This window comes from Vicugna pacos, chromosome 32, assembly GCF_048564905.1.
Source record: "Vicugna pacos chromosome 32, VicPac4, whole genome shotgun sequence".
NCBI lineage: Eukaryota > Metazoa > Chordata > Mammalia > Artiodactyla > Camelidae > Vicugna > Vicugna pacos.
Genome location: NC_133018.1, coordinates 4065816 through 4085973, shown reverse-complemented (window position 1 = coordinate 4085973; position 20158 = coordinate 4065816). Strand labels below are relative to the sequence as shown.

General features: G+C 42.5%; 1 protein-coding gene across 1 annotated transcript in view; it reads left to right on the top strand.

Moving 5' to 3' along the window:
- The window catches only part of SLC5A1 (solute carrier family 5 member 1), a 46085-nt gene extending 31607 nt beyond the window's left edge, over positions 1-14478 (top strand). The window contains exons 9-15 of the mRNA XM_006218020.4: positions 112-247; positions 1628-1735; positions 5417-5567; positions 7721-7889; positions 9868-10083; positions 12083-12188; positions 12370-14478. Coding sequence (XP_006218082.1) covers positions 112-247; positions 1628-1735; positions 5417-5567; positions 7721-7889; positions 9868-10083; positions 12083-12188; positions 12370-12587 — 1104 coding nt within the window. The 3' untranslated portion in view covers positions 12588-14478. The remainder of the gene's footprint in view (positions 1-111; positions 248-1627; positions 1736-5416; positions 5568-7720; positions 7890-9867; positions 10084-12082; positions 12189-12369) is intronic.
- Positions 14479-20158: the final 5680 nt, after the last annotated feature.

The following is a 20158-nucleotide window of genomic DNA, read 5'->3' as shown; positions in this document are numbered from 1 at the left end:
ACCTGGGAGTGTCAGGCCAGAGACTCAGGATGGTGGGGGAAGCTGGGGTGGTCAGACTGTGTTGTGGAGTCTCTGGCTCACACCCCTCCCTCACTGGGCTTTCCCGGGCAGGTCATTGTGCAGCGCTGCCTCTCAGCCAAAAGCATGTCACACGTGAAGGCCGGCTGCATCATGTGTGGGTACCTGAAGCTGCTGCCCATGTTCCTCATGGTGATGCCGGGGATGATCAGCCGCATCCTGTACACAGGTGATGGCTTCTCCTGCACTCGCCAGCTTCTCTCCCACTTTCCTGGCTCCAAGTCACTTGTAAAGCTCTATTGTTCTCTGCTCCATTTTCACTACCTTCTTCCTTTTTTTGTCATGATTACGAAGAATTATTGTCCCTCTGCCCCAGACAGTGAGCAACTAGTGGTCATGGAACCTGTGGAGTTGTCTTCCCTAGTTCCTTACATTGGCACTTACTTTTCCCCTTTTGCAAATTCTCTGAAGTCTTGACATGCCTCCAGCTATAGCTGCTTCTAGCTAATTCTTGCTCACTTTTTGCTCTGTCCCCTGCCCTCCCCCACCAGGCTATGGTAGTGTGTATGATGTCTTTAATGTCAAAGGACCCCAGCCAGTCTCTAACTGCCTGCTGCTCAGAGCTCTGTTTCCTGGACCATTTCTTTGAAGGGGCCCTGAGCCTTGCACTTTGCTACCCAGGGTGATAGGTTCTTCCTTGGCCCTTTTATGGCCTCTCCTGCATGGCCATTTGCATGTGGTGTTTTGATCAGCCATCATAGATCAAAACTATTTTCTGGAATATAAAGTAATGGTGAAAAAGAGAGCATGACAGAGTGCAAATTTGGTGAGCGCCTTTCAAACGAAGACAAGACAGTGTGGGGGCACTTGTCACTGGCTTCATGCTCCTATACTGGCTCACCTGTCATGAGAAAAATATATGTAACTGAATAGTTTAAATTACGATGGATGTAACACACATGTACATATTTGAGATGGTGCTGTGATGAATCAGTGCTGTTTGGGGCAGTGCTAAATGATATACCTACAGTAGGTACCTAATAAATGCTTGTAGATCTGAAGTCTATAGAAGTTTCTAGAATTCTCACCAAGTCTCTAGATCATGTTCCCCTCCCCGGCTACTGCCTTTCTATCTCTATGCCAGATTTTCCACATCTTGGAAGTACTACCCCACAGCCCTCCCACTGGGGAATTCCTCTGGGTCTGAGCATTCAACCCTACTTGCAAGAGCTGCTTAAAACAAAACCTCGAAATTAGCAGCCACAAGTCACTGTGATCTTCAGGAGAAACAAGAAAATAGTTACTGCTGAGCTGCAGACTTTAGCTAAAGTCTAAAGACCATGCCCTCTCCTTTCCTACCCTGAGCATTTCTTTGCTTCTCCCTCCTCTGCCCAGGAACTGTCTTTCCTCCCTAGTCAGAGCTTGGGATGGTCAGGCCCTTTAGGGGTGGCGGGGTAGGGGTGGCATAGAATTGCTCTGCAGGAGCTGCACTCTTTGTGGAACCATGGCAGGGCCGTGTGCAGGAATGTCCTGTTTGAAGCCTTATTGTAAGAAGGTGAAACTTAGAAGTATTTTCTTGATGTTGACATGACTCTTCATCCCTTTCCAGACAAAGTTGCCTGCACCGTCCCCTCAGAATGTGAGAAATATTGCGGCACCAAGGTTGGCTGTACGAACATCGCCTACCCGACCTTGGTGGTGGAGCTCATGCCCAATGGTGAGAGTTGTCCTTTCTGGTGGAGTCTTTCTTGGCAGACTGATTTGGCTTGGACTCTGCATAGATGTCTGTGGGCCTTCTGGGGCAAAGCCGCTTCTGAGCCTGGGAGCTGGTAGGGAAAGCCTCATTCCAGGTATCCTCAGTTTTTGAACATGTCCTCCCTTAGTGGAAAGAGGACATCTGGCTTGGTTGGGCTCTATGAGTCGTGGTACTCGCCCATCCGTCAGGCTTGGAAAAGAGATGATCTGAAAATGTGTTGGGGAAAACCACAACTTTTCCATGCTCATTCAGAAGGCTTTTTGAAGGTCAGCAGACATTAACATGAAGGTTTGAACTAAGTGGCGTTTTACCTGGAGAATGAATGGACTTCTAAGCTGTTTCAAGGAAGAACATGGAGAGAAAAGCAAAGAGTGATTTTAGCTCTAGAATGAGGAGGTTCCAGGCAGTAAGTAGATGGGATGCAGGGGTCTTCTCACTATAGAGAGTGAGTTATCCTAGGAGAGTGAATAGAGTCCAGAATAGTTAGAGTTTTGGAGTAGACCTGTGGGGTTACCTTTCATTTTCATGTTGAAGAAAAGTCTAATTCTGGCTCAAGGGATGCAAATCTTGTTAGGTTAGGGGGTCTCAGGAGACCAAAAATTCAAAGATATTGATCAGGAAAATTTAGAATAAACATAAAATTTTATTACTGAAAGAAAACATGGAGATCATCTAGTCAAATCTGCTCATTTTACAGTTGGGGAAACTGAGGCCTATGGAGAGAAAGTGACTTTTCCAGGGCCATGCAGGAATTCAGTGTCTGGCATGGTTCACTCCTGCTCAAGGCTGGAATTGAGGAATTTGGAATTTTCTTTTTTAAAACAACAGACTGGATATTTGACCTTGGGCAAACCCTTTGCCTTCAACCTCTATAAAAATGGGAGTAATGGTTAACTATTCCCCTGAGCTGGGCTGCTCATTAATTGAGGTTGCAATTAGCAAGAATCAAATGGCTCTGTTAGAGTTCTGGCTGAGATTACACTGGCCTCTGTAGGGGTGTTTATGCTATTTCCTTAGACTGCAGATCCTGGGTGAGGATTGTAGCTCTGAACACTGTGCTGGAGTGGCTTGTGCATGACAGAAAGCAGCGTGGCACATAGGACAATGAAGTGCTGTGTTTACGTGTACCATTGCCATTCCTCACTTTCGGCTGGAATCTGGCTTCTGTAAACACCAAATTCCCCTATGACCTCCCTATGTTAGATCAAATGAATATTTTCCATTCATCCCTCAGTAGCACTTGGCATTATTGATCACTCATCTTTCTTGAGTTATTCCCTTCTCTTGGATTCCGTAACACTATCCTCTCTTGTTTGTCTCCCCCCCCCATCCTTTCCAGCTGTTCCTTTTTGATTCGGTCTCCTTCACTCAACCAGTAAATATTCCCCCACTAATCCATCACCCAATTTTGTCCATTTTATCTCTTAAATATCTCTCATATTCGTCTACCTCCTTCTCTTGTTACCTCCATCACGCCACTCTGATATACCACTATTTCTTGCCTAGACCCCTGTAAAATTATGTTCAACAAATATTTGTTGAGTGAGTGAAGGAATGTGAGTTTGATAAGGGTGTGGTGCAGAAGGGAGAAATCCATCCCAGCTTAGCAATTAACTGGTGAAGTAACCCCGAGTGAATGGCAGAACTAGGGCTGCTTGAAATAGACCTTTGTTTTATTCACTGAAAAATGAGAGGTGAGAAATATAAAGATGACCTTTATAATTCCTTCTATATCTCCAATTATGTGTGGTCTGCATGATACACACTCAAGAAGAGCCATCAAAAAAGACTTCCTAACAAATGACAAAATAATTTGAATAGGCAACCTTTGCTTTTCTTCTTGTGAGGCTGTAGATGAAGGTGAAACTATAAAATTATTTACAGATAACAACACCCAGAGGAATGATATGTTCCAAAGAGATTTCAAGAAGCAGGAATATTGACTCAAATCTAATAAGCTGAAGTTAAACAGAGATATATGTCAAGTTCTCTTACACAGGAATATTACAAGAAACTGAAGATGTTTAGCTTGAAGAAAAGGGAATTCAAGAGAATGCGAGTTGTCTTTTGAGTATGTGAAGGGTGGTAAAGTGGTAAGACCACTTCCGTTGGGTAGTGTAAGGACAGTGTCTGAGGCTGTCAAGAGGCAGATGTCTGCCTAATCGGGACTGTCCAAAAGGCAGCAGATTCCTGTTGCCGGAGGATTTAGGCAGAAGTAATGTGGAAGGGATTCGTGTATCAGATGGATGGTAGACCTTAGGTGACCCCTAAGGTTACTTCTGCTTCTGGGACTGTACTCTCAGTGGTAGGTGGGCCTTCAGCGTGGCCTGGCCTTCTAGCCTCAGTAGGGACAACCTTGTGCTCTCCTTGGTTAGTATATTCACAGGGTTGTGAAACCTCACCACAATCAATGTTAGAAAATTTTTATCACTCCCCAGAGAAATCCTGAACCCATTAGCAATCACTCCATATTTCACCCTAACCACCGCCAGCCCTAGGCAACCAACCACTAACCCACTTTTTGTCTCTATGTATTTGCTTACCCTGGACATTTCATATAAATGGGATCATACAGTATTTGTCTTTTTGTTTCTGGCTTCTTTCACTTAGCATAATGTTTTCAAGGTTCATCCATGTTGTAGGCATGAATTAGTATTTAATTCCTTTTTACAATAATACTTCATTGGATGGATACACCACATTTTGTTTATCCATTTATCAGTTGATGGACACTGCATTGTTTCCACTTTTTGGCTATTATAAATAATACTGCTATGAACATCCAGGTACAAGTTTTGGTATGGACATGTGGTTTTTGTTTCTCTTGGGTAGATGCCTAGGAGTGGAATTGATGGGTCATATGTTAACTCTTTGTTTAACTGTTTGAGTAACTATTTACCACAGTGACTATACCATTGTATTTCACTGCCAGCAATGTATGAGGGTTCCTGTTTCTCCACATTACTACCTGTACTTGTTATTATCTGTCTTTTTAAAAATTATAGTCTCCCTGGGGGGCTATAAATAGTATCTTATTGTGGTTTTGATTTGAATTTCCCTGATGTTGAGCAGCTTTTCATGTGATTATTAGCTACTTTATCTTCTTTGGAGAAGTGTCCATTTAGATCCTTTGCCCATTTTAAATTGGGTTGTCTTTTTATTATTGAGTTGTTAGAATTCTTTATATGTTCCATATAATAGACCCTTATTAGGTATATGTAAATATTTTCTCCCATTCTATGGGCTATCTTTTTACTTTCTTGAGAACCTCATTTTTTGAATCTTAGTTTAAATATTTCTTCTGTATCATGAATCTTTCTAGTAAGAGAGCTTATAAAAGTCCTCTTGGATGGACACACACACACACACCATCAGCAGCATCTCCACCATCACCACCATCATCATCCAGTTGCAATGCATTTACCTCATGTATGCATTGTCCCTAGCTCTTTGTTGACTGCTATGGACTTTACACAGTATAATTTAAAGCCACAGTCTATTCCTTAAAACTTCTAATCTTTCTGGGGAGATAAGTCAGAGAACATGGCATGGTTTCAGGAAGCAAAAAGCCTTGAGTCCTCACACTGAGCACAAAAGAGCCGAGGTGCTGTGTGTGCCACTCAGAACCTCCTTCTCTTCCAGGACTGCGAGGCCTGATGCTGTCGGTCATGTTGGCCTCTCTGATGAGCTCCCTGACCTCCATCTTCAACAGTGCCAGCACCCTCTTCACCATGGACATCTACACAAAGGTCCGGAAGAGAGCGTCTGAGAAAGAGCTCATGATTGCAGGAAGGTAAATGCAGCTCCCCCTGCTGTGCTGCATGAAGGCCTGAATGATCAGAGAGTTTCCCTCAAGCTGGGGAAGACTGGTAGATGCCTGCGTAGATTGGGAACAACCTCTGAGGCTAGTTACATTTGTTTTCAGTGGCATTTAAACTGGAGAGCATCAAACAATGCCCTTCTGGAGTGTGAAATGACATCAGAGATCATTTAATCTAGCCCTCAGTTTATCAGTGAACAAAATGAGGCTCATCCTGCCTAAATCCAGGAAGCCTGGACAGCAGCAGAGCCAGGACTGGAACCCACAGCCAACTGAGTCCTTGTCTGATGCTTTTTATACTGTCCCACGCTGTCTTCCTCAGCCCTGCCTATAGCAGCTCTTCTCACTGGACACCTTTTAGGCCCACATGCCTCTGATGCCTTGACCCTTGGCAGGACCATTGTGAGGGTCAGGTGATACTGTTTCTGTGAACATGCTTTGTGAAGTCTAAAACACCAGGCTGTGTGCACATTTGTTATTGCCAAATGGGCTAATAGGCACAACAGGATACTGAAGGCAGGAAACACTGATACATGGGTCAGAGGTGCCCATTATTGTGATTATCCACGGAGCAGATGCCCTGGACAGAGGGCTAGAAGAAGCTCTGCTGTGTCTCTCCATGGGGCTAAGGCAGGCCACCTCCTCAGGGCAGGGGAAAAGTCCCTGGGATGTCAGTCGAGGGAAAGTTTCCCAGTGAGTGCAGGAGGGGTATGGGCTTCCACCTCGTAAGTCTCACGAGCAAGATTAGGGCAAAGGAAGGAAAGGAAAATAGGCTACTCAGGTGACGAGACACCTGGCACCCAGGGGAGGTCTGACAGGGTCGGGGTCTACCACTCTGCTTCGCAGGAAGCAGCACCATTTCCCTGACTGGATTTTCCTTAGAAAGAAGTTTACTGGAGTTTTCTGCTATTTATAAGGCTCAAGATGCAACACGGGAAGAAAACCATTTGCTTTGCTCAGGGCTGGACCTCTTGGCCCTGAGATTATATCGGGCCTTACATTTTTTGTGCATCCAGTGTCTGCTGCCCCGGGGTTTGTCCCTGTTCTAGATGAGCTTACAGTTACATGAAACAGTTCCAAAGTTTGCTGTGGGACCTGTAAGTGCAGTCACAGTCTCAGAGGCGGGAGAGATGAGTGTGCCATGCAGTAGTTGGGGAAGGCTCCTGGTGGGGGTGGCCCTGACCTGCGTCCAAAATGGTGGATGGGACCTGGACAAATGAGAAGCAGTGGGAAAGCATTTTAGAGGGAGGAATATGTGAGCAAAAACACTGCTTTGCAAAGGTTAGTTTAAAACTCTGGTCTTACATTCAAGTAAGAGAGGCAAGAGAATCACAGCCTTTTTTCCAGTTGAATCAGGAGGTTGTAAGGAGCCCTCCAGTCTTTTCAGGACTTGAAGTGAAACTCAAAAAGGAGGAGAGCTGAAAACACCTGGTAGTGTCCCACTCTATCTCGATGGTTCCTTTGTCAACTCTTCTTAGCTTGTGTTTTTAACTTTATTATGAAGACAGAGAAGAAGGAAAGGGAAGAGAAAATAAAAATTAGGGTCCTTACTATTTATTGAGTGCCTACAATTTGCCAAGCATTTTACTACAGCTAACCCTTATTCCAGCCTTGTAAGGTTGGTCATATTATTCCCAGTTTACAGATGGAGAAATTGAAACTTATAGAGGTTAAGCAAGGTGTCCTGTGTCACACAGAGGGAATAAGAACTTGAATCCAGGACCATTGGCTGCAAAGTCCATACCCTTGTTCCTATACTCTACTGCCTTTCAAAGTGGGATTCTCTCCCAGTGGGGACTAGATTGAGGTTGCTGTTGAATATCAAGTGCATTTCATTTACTTGTGGGCATGGATGACTTTCCTGAAGGGGCAGAATATAGAAGAAAAGACCCTCAAGGATGAATTTGCTAATTATTTTTCCTTGCTGTGGTCATGTAAAACTTTCTTTCTATCTTTCTATCTATCTATCTATCTATCTATCTATCTATCTATCTATCTATCTATCTATCAATGTTTATGTGTGCATGTATGCTTGCTAGTTATATATATCTATATGATTCATAGTGATATGTATTTATTCATGTAGGGCCGTTTGTTGACACCTGTTGTGGGGGCTTTGATTTCAGATTGTTCATCCTGGTGCTGATTGGCATCAGCATCGCCTGGGTGCCCATTGTGCAGTCAGCACAAAGTGGGCAGCTCTTCGACTACATCCAGTCCATCACCAGTTACTTGGGACCACCCATTGCGGCTGTCTTCCTGCTTGCTATTTTCTGCAAGAGAGTCAATGAGCAGGTAGGTATCATACATGCATGTCCAGCAAAGTCATTCTGGCATAGAAATTCCCTTCTGAATTTGCATATTCTGTGTGGGAGGCATTCTGCTTCCCAGAGATCTTAAGCAGGAATGAATGTGCTGCTAAGGGTTTATATGAAAAAGCCTCCAGGGACCATGGGGCTCTCCTGGGTTCACATTCTCTCAGACTTCTGTCTTCTCCTTCTTGCAGGTTTCAAACTAATTCCCAACTAATGGTGACCATTTTTCATTAAATCTTGATGATTTGACCCAACTGCATGACACTCCCCGGGAAGTTTGTAGCCCCTGGGTGGCAACTCCAGAGGAAGTCCTAGCATAGGCTACCTCCTTGGTTCTGCAGTGATCTTGACTTTCTAGCCAGTACTTTTCAGGGCCCAGAGAAGGGCCAAGCTGTGGTACCCTAGCAGGATAGGGATGAGGGTGAGGGCCTGTCAGGAATCTCACCTGCTGAGAGAGTTTGTGTGTGTGTGTGTGTGTGTGTGTGTGTGTGTGTGTGTGTATAATGGAAGACTCAGCTGGAAAAGCAGGTTAAGTTTGGACTAGGCATGGCCCTTTTGAAAGCCAGGCTAAAGAATTTAGGTCATCAGTGGGACATTGTGGAAGATTTTGAAGCACCATGATATCTTTGGATATGGCTTCTGACTGGATGTTGCTTAGTCATCTCTGTATCCAACCATCTCCATGCCTGGGGAGGGTTGGGAAGAAGTGGGGGTGTTAACTATGTAGCTGACTGTCTGAAACAACATAAATAGTGACATAGTTTTGGCTAGACACCCCCTTTCTTCCAACAGGGCAGAGACAGATATATATCAGGGAAACACTGCACTGGAGTGACCCAGCTTTGAGGTACATAAGTCCCAACACATGCCCTTCTTCATCTACTCTTTGCCGTTAGGAACATAGTCCAGATATGCTGTGACACAAAACTGGGTGCACAGATGAGTGGCCTTGGGAACCAGAAATAAAACTGCAAGTGATCTCAGCAGGTTAGAGAAATGGGCACAGGTTCATGGGATACGTTTCAGTTGAGATTGGCAGGAGCTGGTTCACTGGGAGATTTCTGAAATGCAAATTAGGAAAGTGTGGCTAGAAGCCCAGCTGGGTATTGCAGTGGGCCGCAGGCTGACTCAATTCAGCAATGGACCAGGGCTTTCAAACAGTAAGGCTAAGAATTTATAGATCATCATGGCTCTCAACTCGGGGTGATTGTGCCCTTCCCCAGGGGACATCTGGCAATGTCTGGGAACATTTTTGATTGTTATGATTTGGGGAATGCTACTGGTATTTAATGGGTGGAAGCCAGGGAGGCTGCTAAACAGTCTACAGTGCACAAGACAGCCCCCTGCCCCCTACCCCCAACAAAAAATTATCTAGCCCTAATGTCACAGTGCTGAGGGTGAGAAGCCCTGGCCTAGGTCTCTGAATCGTAGCATGGAGAGACTGCAAAGTGATTTTTGGGACTCTGTTTGCTGAGGGGTGACTCCAGATCTTGAGGAAAATGTCACAAGATGCCAGACTTTTCAAGAGCCTCTTGAGAATAAAGACTAAAGGAATTGCCAAAAGAGAAGGAAAACCTAAGCAAGTTTTATCCATACTATTCACACAAACTAAAGTCAAGAAGTAATTTTTTGACTGAATAAATGTATAGGGGACAAGTGGGGAACACCTCTTTGTTTTTCCTTATTCATTTATTCACCTGGCAGATACTTCCAGATGCCAGCATGGGGCTAGGCATCAGCAACACAAAGGGAGTGCAACGTGGTAAACTTACCCCCGGTAAACACACCCCCTGACAGCCTGGTGTAACACTCCTAGCCCATCCTGAACTCCAGCATTCCTGTTTCAGATCCCAGAGCTGTCACTTCTCTCACCATTGTTCTTTCACCTCTCTCCCCCAACAAAGGCACCACCCTTTTCTGTATTCAGCGTTTGTTAACCCAAGGGTTTTCTTTCACAGGGAGCCTTTTGGGGACTGATCATAGGATTTTTGATCGGGGTGTCCCGTATGATAACCGAGTTTGCCTATGGAACCGGGAGCTGCATGGAGCCCAGCAACTGTCCCAAGATTATCTGTGGTGTGCACTACTTGTACTTTGCCATCATCCTCTTTGTCATTTCGATCATCATCATCCTGGCTGTCTCCCTTTTCTCCAAGCCCATTCCAGATGTGCATGTGAGTATCCATTTGGGAGACCTGTTCTGGCCTGGTTTCATGTGCCTGCTGCAACACCCATCTGGGTTGCCCTTGCCTCAATCAGACATCTCATACTCACCTGACTAAAATAGGTCATCCTTGCCATTGGTCTCATGTAGAAGGATACGGGGCAGAAAACACGGTTTGCCAGCAGAGCAATATCAAGATTGTGTCTTCAGCAGGAGTCCTCATGCCAGGCGACATTTCAGTCCAGGGGCTTTTCTCTCTGGATCCTGCTCCCCAGGGGACAGCTCAGGTGCAAGGGAGTGAGATCAATGGGCAGGCACAGGGGCCACCCTGATTTGGGTGCTCATGTCCCAGATAGAAATGTATATTTCTTGTAATGGTCTCCTGGTCATAGCTTCCAGGGATCCCAGCAAGGAACATACCTGGTTATAAAAATCACCATGCGCAGGGGAATCTGAAGTACAACTTACCCTTTATTTTATTTTTTTCCAATTAAACCTCCAAACAGTTGACCATAGAATTTAAGAAATTTCAAACGCTATCAAATTCCAATTGATTCACGACTTCAAAAGGGGCAAGTACTCTTCTTTAGCTCTAGAGGTTGCCCTTGGTTTAGGATATGTTCACAGCCCTCCCAATGCAGATGAAGTTACCAATTATGGGTTACTTTTACCATAAGCAATATAGTCTGGTAACCCAATTCAGCTGACATCCTACTCTTTCCAGGTTTCCAAAGAACACAGCTAAAGAGTGAACCCAAAATTACATTTATAGAGAAGGAGAAAGGGTTTTGTTGACCCCTTTCTCATGCATACACAACTATAGGGAATTATGGAATCCCTAAGAGACCTTCAACCTCACTGCCAAATTTTCAAAGCTGTGACCAACATTTATGTCAAACAAAGACTGTTTTTATAGCAGCAGAACCACTATCATGGTTATTGGCCAAATGGGTCCTAGGCTTTCTTTTTGTTGTATTCATTCCTTCTTGATGTCTCAATCTTTGAAAGTATTGCAGCCCCCTGTTCAGCCATAAAAACCAACAACATAAAGCCATTTGCAGCAACATGGATGTTCCTGGAGAATGTCATTCTAAGTGAAGTAAGCCAGAAAGAGAAAGAAAAATACCATATGAGATCGCTCATATGTGGAATCTAAAAAAAAAAAAAAAAGAATATAAATACAAAACAGAAACAGACTCATAGACATAGAATACAAACTTGCGATTGCCAAGGGGGCGAGGGGTGGGAAGGGACAGGCTGGGATTTCAAAATGTAGAATAGATAAACAAGATTATACTGTACAGCACAGGGAAATATATACAAGATCTTGTGGTAGCTTACATTGAAAAAAAATGTGACAATGAATATATGTATTTTCATGTATAACTAAAAAATTGTGCTCTACGCTGGAATTTGACACAACATTGTAAAATGACTGTAACTCAATAAAAAAATGTAAAAAAACCAAAACAAAACAGGAAAGTTGCAGCCCCAAGCACATTTAGTTCCAGGCTTCCTCTTGAAGTGAAGTAGCTTCTGGTTTCACGTCAGTGGAAACTGCACCTCCAGCTCTTCCCTGTTCTAAATGGCTCACGAGTCTACGATTCTCCCCCCATAATATAGGACAAAAAAATCTGACCTTACACTGCTGGTCTGGATAAATGGGTATCTAGCCTTATTTCCCAGCATCAGTGTTAAAAAGAACAAATTCACTTATCATATGTAACAAGAGATCATTCACTCGAAACATTTCTATATTCAAGGCAATCTCTTAGCCTCTCAATATGCACATATCATAGGGGGTGGTGTGTACAAGTGTGTGGTTTGTATCTAAGTTCCCAGCGTACTTAGAGATAGTGCTGTGGACAGGAAGTATAATCTGTGTTCTTGCTGGTATTAAGAGACCACATTCCTTTTCCTTTCTTGATGTACATCTCTTTGTTCCCCCCACCTCTTGGCCCAAGACACTATTTGGGTCTTTCTGCTAACCTGTTCTGCTTTCTCCACAGCTCTACCGCCTGTGTTGGAGCCTGCGTAACAGCAAAGAGGAGCGTATTGATCTGGATGCAGAAGAGGAGGACATTCAGGAAGCCCCAGAGGAGACCATTGAAATAGGTGATTTATGGCTCAGAGCCTATTTGCAAGCCCTAAAAAGTTACTCCTCCAACAGCAAGACCACTTTACTAAAGCCTTCACTAAATGCCTTCCTCAAAGCTCAGATCTCTCTTCTAGGAAGGAGTGAGGAGCCTCCTGCTTCTGTAGCTAATAATCCGTTTATTCCTTTCCCGTGACACAGAAGTTCCTGAGGAGAAAAAAGGATGCTTCAGGAAGGCCTATGACCTGTTTTGTGGCCTGGACCAGCAGAAGGGCCCCAAAATGACAAAGGAGGAGGAGGCAGCCTTGAAGCTGAAGATGACAGACACGTCGGAGAAGCCTCTGTGGCGGATGGTAGTGAACATCAACGGCATCATCCTGCTGGCCGTGGCTGTCTTCTGCCATGCATATTTTGCCTGAGTCCTGCCTTCTGCTGCAGGCTGTGCTTCTGAAGGCTGGACTCTTTACTATCTCCCTTTAGTTACATTCTGTGGTGCTGAAGGGCCACCAGCCAGTTGTAAATTTTGTCTAGTTGATGAATGTGTACATTTGTAATTACAGGCTAGCTGCAGAAAAATCAGTGATTTGCTGTTAACTTATGTGTTTGAGGCCAGTGTCATACAGTCATCTGTACGTGTCAGAGCTGCAGAGGGAAGTCCACTTAATCTGATGTCTAGGAAAAGGCAGATTAAGAAGCTGAAGCCCTGTGATGTCTGATGCAAGTTTGTCTCAGGTAGATTCAGCATGTCAACATTGCTTGTCATCCTTGAATATTATTGAACAGTTGCGGTCTCCCTGGTTCCTGCCACTTTCCCTATCTAACCACCCCACCTCATCTTTTTTTAAAAGAAAAAAAGTTCCCTCCTCATAATAGCATGTCAAATTTTCCCTGGCACAAGAAAAATGTATCTGATAAACTGAGGAATACATTGAAGCTGAGGATGGGAGCTTGATAGGGTCCCTGTCCTGGGTGTTTGCTTTCTGAAAGAGAGGCCTTGGGGTGGCAGTACTTACCAAAGGGAAGGACCCAGGTGCCAGCCTCAGGCCAACAGGGAAAGCAGATAATCTTGAGTCAAGGGGGCTTTCTGGTTTTCTAAAAATGTCCACTGTTAATTTCTCGGGTTTGAGATTTTATTCATTTTGGCATTTGCTGTGTCTGGAATGTCTTAGCCACTCAGTAGTGTTTGTGGATCGAATGAATGATAAAAGCATTTGTTTATAAATGCTTGCTTTATTTTTGGTTAACCTTTTCTTATGGATGCACAGAGTACACACTCTGGTGACTGTAATGAATTGGGCATTTCCAGAGGCTCCTATTCCTTATGGTGCTGACATTGATATACACACAGGCTTAGAAGCTGACTCTGTGTCATGTAACAGAGCAGATAGGCCTCTTGGGGGCTTCTGTCATCTCAGAGCAGCTGCATTCTCCTGAAACGTTTAGCCTGAGATTCTCCCCGCTGTGAGCTCACGTGACCACAGCTCTTCCTTTCTGAGGTGTCTTCTTGATTGGTGATCGTCCATCGACCTAGGATAGGGTGGGTGGTCTCTGTTCCAGGTGGCAGTGCTCAACACTTTTATTTCTTGTGAAATCTGTTTCTTAGGAGGAAATTTTTAAAATTAAAATTAAATTTAATGAATTTAATTCTTTTAATTCCAACTGAGAAATAGTAATCATATTGTGTAATATAATCCTGTGGAAGTCATGATATCAGTATTGACTGCTTTCAACCTAGTTTAGGAAGGAGCTAGGATCAGAGGTTCTGTGGAGCTGAGAGTGGTTCCTTGGGTGTAAAAATGATTCAACAGGTAAAGAATGGCTTGTTCTTGTGAAAAGAAAAGAAAATATTTTATGTGCCCTCATGTTCCCCTTAAGCTAGGCAGAGAAGAGGGAAAAGTAGAGAGTTTCTCATGGCCAGCATTACTTGGAGCACTGAGTTTTGTGTGGAATTTGTGATATTTTTGAGCTTTGAGAGGATAAAGGGAGAGGACTGAAAGCTGATGGATGGAGCAGGCATGAAATATGAAATATCTAGATTGTCCTAGATTCTGTTTCTGACTTTGTCAATGATTCAGTGCATTTATGTGGTAAATTATTTGGTCTAAACTGTATTTTTCTCTTTGAAAAATGGGGACTCTGGTGCTTATAGCATCTACTACCTCCTCTGAGTGTGAGCAGGTACTTTGAAAAGGGGATGGGAGATATATACATGAAAGATGACAAACAGATGTTGTATTAAGCTACGGTTAGTCCCATATATTAAAATTTGTTACTTTGGTAAAAAATAAAACCATTAAAAAACCCCCATAACATCCTGATTTCTTGCTTTCTAGAGATTCTAGACAAAGACTGACCATCTCTGTGGTGAGCTTTAGTTGGCACAAGATGTGGATTAGGTTGCAGGAGCCAGGACAGTTGAGAATAGAATCTAGCAACTTGAACAATTTAACAACATGTAGCAAAGTTTGGAGATGATTTCAACTTCAAACCTCTAGTAAACATGGGGTGAGTAACTCTGCCTTCAATGCTTAATGTCCCGTTAGAACAGACTGAGCCGCTTGGGTAACCAGGGCCCAGGAAGTGATAAACTGTACTAGAATAATTTCAGGGATACTGGAAAGAGCTATTCTTTCCCTCAAATGGAAGGTGTTTGTTATGGGACAGAGTGATTGCTTATTAATGCTTAGTTTATAGAACTGAAAAACAATACCCTATAAGGCAAACAAGCTTCTTTAAATCTCTCAAAATGAGAAGGCATGTCTCCTTCCCTGCAGAGTGATGTTGGTCCCGGGGCCTTTGACACCTGGGAGCTTTTCTTACTTCCATATAACTGAGTCAGGCATTGATGTACTCGTTCGTAGAAAACTTTCTACCTTTGAAATTTACTAGAACTCACTTTTTCCTGGTACTGACATCACCGTTTCCTAGAAGATCCACTACAGCTTGTTCTGCTTCACAAAAGCAAACCTTGGGAGAAACACATATGTGTGCTTAGCTGGAAGAGAGAGATTCCTTAACGTTACCCCTAACCCAGCCTCAAATTGGATTTCAGTGAAGCAAGTTGTTTGAATGAGGTGCCATTGCCTTGGCGGGTTGGTGGGGATGGAATTAAGGAGATGTGGGTAAGGTTAATGGGGAAGCGTTGTTTGACTGGCTCTGGAGCATCCAGGTGAGTGTTGTTCAGGCCCTGAGCCCGCACTGCACCCTTGACCCAGACGGCTTTTTCTGTCAGTGCAGCTTCTGTTCCTCTATGATGGCTCTTCCAAGACTCTCAGGACATGGACAATGCTTTCCTGATTTGCGGTACTCCTAGCTTGAGAGAAGTTGATCCTTGAGTGGACCTGTATTCCTAGATCACACTCAAAGGCCAAATTGTCAAACTAAATACTAGACATTTCAGATTGGCAAACATTCAGATTAGAATGCTGCTGCTTTGCTTCTATTTTCTGATATGCTGTAGTCCAGGAGTCAAGGTGCCCGAGCCCTGGGAGCAGAAGATGCTTTGTCATTCATTCATTGTTGAAAACCTGTGATCCAGCCCACCCAAAGGACCTGCACCACCTGCCTTTTCTTGCCCTCAGGCTCTGTATGTTCAGTTTGTGATTCTGTTTCTTTTTGCTGCATGGCATCCACTTCAGATTTTTTTCCCCACAGGAACCTATGACTTGAAAATCCACAAGATACGTAACTAACTTTTCCTGTGTTATGGGCTTAATTGTGTTCTTTTCCCTCACCCATTCATTTGTTGAAGTCTAAGCCCCCAGAACTTCAGAGTGTGATTCTATTAGGACATAGGGTCTTTAAAGAGATAACTGAATGAAAATGAGATTACTAGGGTGGGCCTTTATCTGATAAGTGTGATGTTTTTATAAGAAGAGATCAGGACTGCAGGCATCCACAGAGGGAAGACCATGAGAAGACACAGGGAGAAGACGGGCATCTATAAGCCAAAAATAGAGGCCTCAGAAAAAACTGACCCTGTTGACACCTTGATCTTAGACTTCCAGCCTCCAGAACTTTGAGAAAATAAATTTTTGCTGTTGAAGACACCCAGTCTGTGGCACTTTGTTATGGCAGCCCTAGCAAAAAGCCAGCAGTGCTCAGTGCCTAGAGGGAACTCTCCAGCTAGAAAGAGTTCCCTCCCTGGGAAAGAGAGAGTAGGGTGAGCCATTAGCTTCCCCAGCCTTTAGGGCATGGCATGAAGGAACCACTTTGAGTTCACCCCATCCAGAAACCAGCAAAGTTGAGACGTGCTGGCTAGGAACAAAGAAGGAAAGCAGAGGCTACCAGTTTCAGCCACGCTGTCGGAACAACAGTGGTGGTTCCCAGAGACCTGCTCTGCAGAGCATCCCAGCAGTTTCCCCACTGAAGAAAACAGCAGCCAGCAAAGCTGCCTTGGACTTCTGTAGATTTCACCATTTTTTTGCCCTACAGTTATTTGTGTTCACTGATGTCAACCATCTGAGTCTCTCCTGGCTCCCTCCATACTCTTCCAACCCTCACCCTCAAGGGAATCCAGGACCTGTGCTGGCAGCCTTCTCAGTCTTCTGTGGCTGTGTGTGAGTTCAAGACATCAGTATAGATCCCTTCAGCTGACCCCCACCTTTGTGTGTGTGCTTGGGGCTAGCCCCTTCAGCTTTGTTACTTGCATGCCACTGGCCTGATGCCCACCACCTGCCTCCATTGCTGTGTACATCTGTGGCAAGATCCTGCAGCTACAGAAGTGCATGCTGACAGCCAGGGCCCTGAGACGATTGTGAGCCCAGATCTAGCTCTGTTTCTTATCACTGGCCTGTACCAATGGGCTAAACTGCAGCTAGCCTCTCCAGGTGTCACCTGCATAAACTTAGCCTAACTCTCAACACCAGCTTCTACTTCCATGTGACTGTGGCAAGACCTAGCAGCGATGGTAGAGTATGCAGGCGTCAGGGCCCTGCCTGGATTTGACTTTAAATGTAAATGGATTATATTACAGTCAAAAGGCATAGAATGACTGAATGGATTTTGAAAGAAGACTTAACTATATACTGCCTACAGGAGACTCACTTCAGCTTCAAGGACACACACAGGCTTAAAGTGAAGGAATGGAAAAAGATATTCCATAAAATAGGAATCAGAATGGAACAGGGGTAGCTACATTTATATCAGACAAGTAGACTTCAAGTCAAAAACTATAACAAGAGAAAAAGAAGGTCCTTATATAACGATAAATGGGTAAATTCATCAAGAAGACATAACAATTGTAAATACATATACTCCCAACATCAGAGTACCAAACTATATTAAGCAAATACTAACAAATCTGAAAGAGTAACAGACAACAATACAGTAATAATAGAGGAATTCAATACTCCACTTTCAACAATGGATAGATCATCCAGACCAGAAATCAGCAAGGAAATACTGGACTTGAACAATGGTTTAGACCAAATGGACTTAACAGACATATATAGAAAATTCCATCCAACAGCAGCAGAATACACATTCTTCTCAAACCACATAGAACATTCTCCAAGATAGATCATGCTAGGTCACAAAACACCTCTCAGCAAATTTAAAAATTTTGAAATTATACCAAGTATCTTTTCTGACCACAGTGGTGTGAAACTAGAAATCAATTAACAGGAGGAAAATTGGAAAATTCACAAATACGTGAAAATTAAACAACACACTCCTAAACAACCGATGGGTCAAAGATGAAATCAAAATGGAAGTTTAAAAATCTTAAAACAAATAAAAATGGAATCACACATATCAAAACTAATGGGATGTAGCAAAATCAGTGCTAGGAGGGAAGTTCATAGTGATAAATGCTTACATTAAAAAAGGAAATATTTCAAATAAGCAACTTAACCTTATACCTCAAGGAACTATAAAAACAAGAACAGACTGAGGCCAAACTTAGCAGAAGGAAGGCTATAACAAAAATCAGAGCAGAAATAAATGAAATAGAGAATAGAAAATCAATAGAAAATATCAATAGAATTAAGTGGTTTTTTGAGAAGGTAAACAAAATTGAAAAAACTTTAGCTTGACTTACCAAGAGAAGAAGAGAGAGAGAGGACTCAAATAAATAAGATGATAACTGAAATAGGAGGTATTACAATGGATGCTACAGAAATACAAAGGATTATAAGAGTACTATGGGCAATTATACACCAACAAATTGGACAACCTAGAGAAAATGGATAAATTCATAGAAAAATACAACCTACTAAGTATGAATCATGAAGAGTTACTTGCTTGTTATTGGTAACAAGTAAAAAGGTTGAATGATAACAAGTAAGGAAACTGAATCAGTAATCAAAAACCTCTCTATAAAGAAAGGCCCAGGATCAGATGGCTTTACAGGTGAATTTCAACAAACATTTAAAGAATTAATGCCAGTTTTTGAAAAAACTCTTACAAAAATTTGAAGCAAAGGGAACACTCTCAAACTTATTTTATAAGGTCAGCATCACCCTGGTACCAAAGGCAGATAAACACACAAGAAAAGAAAACTACACGTTAATATTCCTGATGAACATTAATTTAAAAAATCTCAACAAAATACTAACACACCAAAATCAGCAGCACAATAAAAGGACCATACACATGATCAAATGGGTTCTCTATTCCGCCATCTTGGCCTGTTCTCTTATTTCTTTATTTTTAATGGAGGTACTGGAATTGAACGCAGGACCTTGTGCATGCTAAGCACACACTTTACCACTGAGCTATACCCTTCCCTCCTTAAATACTTCTTAATGGTTTCACATTAGAAGTGCTCCATACAAACCAGGGATAAACAAACATCATGCATCAAAGAGGAAATCCCTTGGAATAACTTGTGAGGATAGCTTCCTTGGACATGTGCTTGATCATTATAGACCATATTCTAGATTATAAGGGTAACATCACGTGAAGAGATGTTCCTTCCTCTCCAGATGCAGTACAATAATCAGACTTGTTTGTCTTTTCCTCATTCATTTATGGGAGCGCTTTCTTTTTCTCATGTCACAATATATTTTTGGCTCCATATTTTAATTTCTGTTTGAACTACCTTTTGATACAAAAAACTTCAATGGTTTATTTAAATATGTAGTTTCATCTTTTGTGGTTTCTCGGTTTCCTGTTTTGCTTAAGAATGTAAACTGCCAGATGATAGGAAAACAGAAAAAAGTTATAAATAGGCAACTCACTGAAGTTAAAATCAATGATTAATTAGAATGCCTATAAGATTTTTCAACAACCAGATTAGCAATTTTTGAAAAAGCAACAACTTTTCATGCTACTAAACACAGGGGGAACAGGTCTACTTGCTCCTTGTTGTTGGCAGGAGTGTGAATTGCCTCAACTTTTGGGAAAGTAATCTGTCAGTATCTTAAAAATATAAGTAAATGTATCTACAGCTCATTTATGCCACTGTGAGGATTCTATCCTGTAGAAATAAAACCATCAGTGGGGATCTATGCAACATCATTTGTGATGGCAAAAAATATTTAAACAGCCTGAAAATCCACCTAAAGAGAAAATTGTTAAAGAAAATAAATATATCTAATATTATAAATTTTTAGGTAGAGATTAATATGAATTCATGTGATCTACATTAGTTGGGCTTAATGATGCCCACCATGTACTATAAAGAGAGAAAAGTATATTGTAAAATAATGTAGAGTTTGAGCACATTCTTCAAAACAAAAAAAAAATAATGGCAGCAAAACCCCAAAAGAGCAAACCTTTAAGAGTAATTCACGAAACTCAGAAACTATAGGTAAAAGATGAAACAATTTGACTAAATAAAAATTAAAGCTTCTTACAGCAAAAAAACCCCCAAAACCCATAAAATTAAAAGGCAAGACATAAGTTTTTCAAGAAAAACATTTGCAATTCATATGCAAATAATAAAAATACAGACTATCTGAAGAATATCTATAAATGAATTAGAAACTTGGTAAGATATATCAGAAAATTCACAGAAAAAATATGAATTGCTAGTAAGTATATGTAA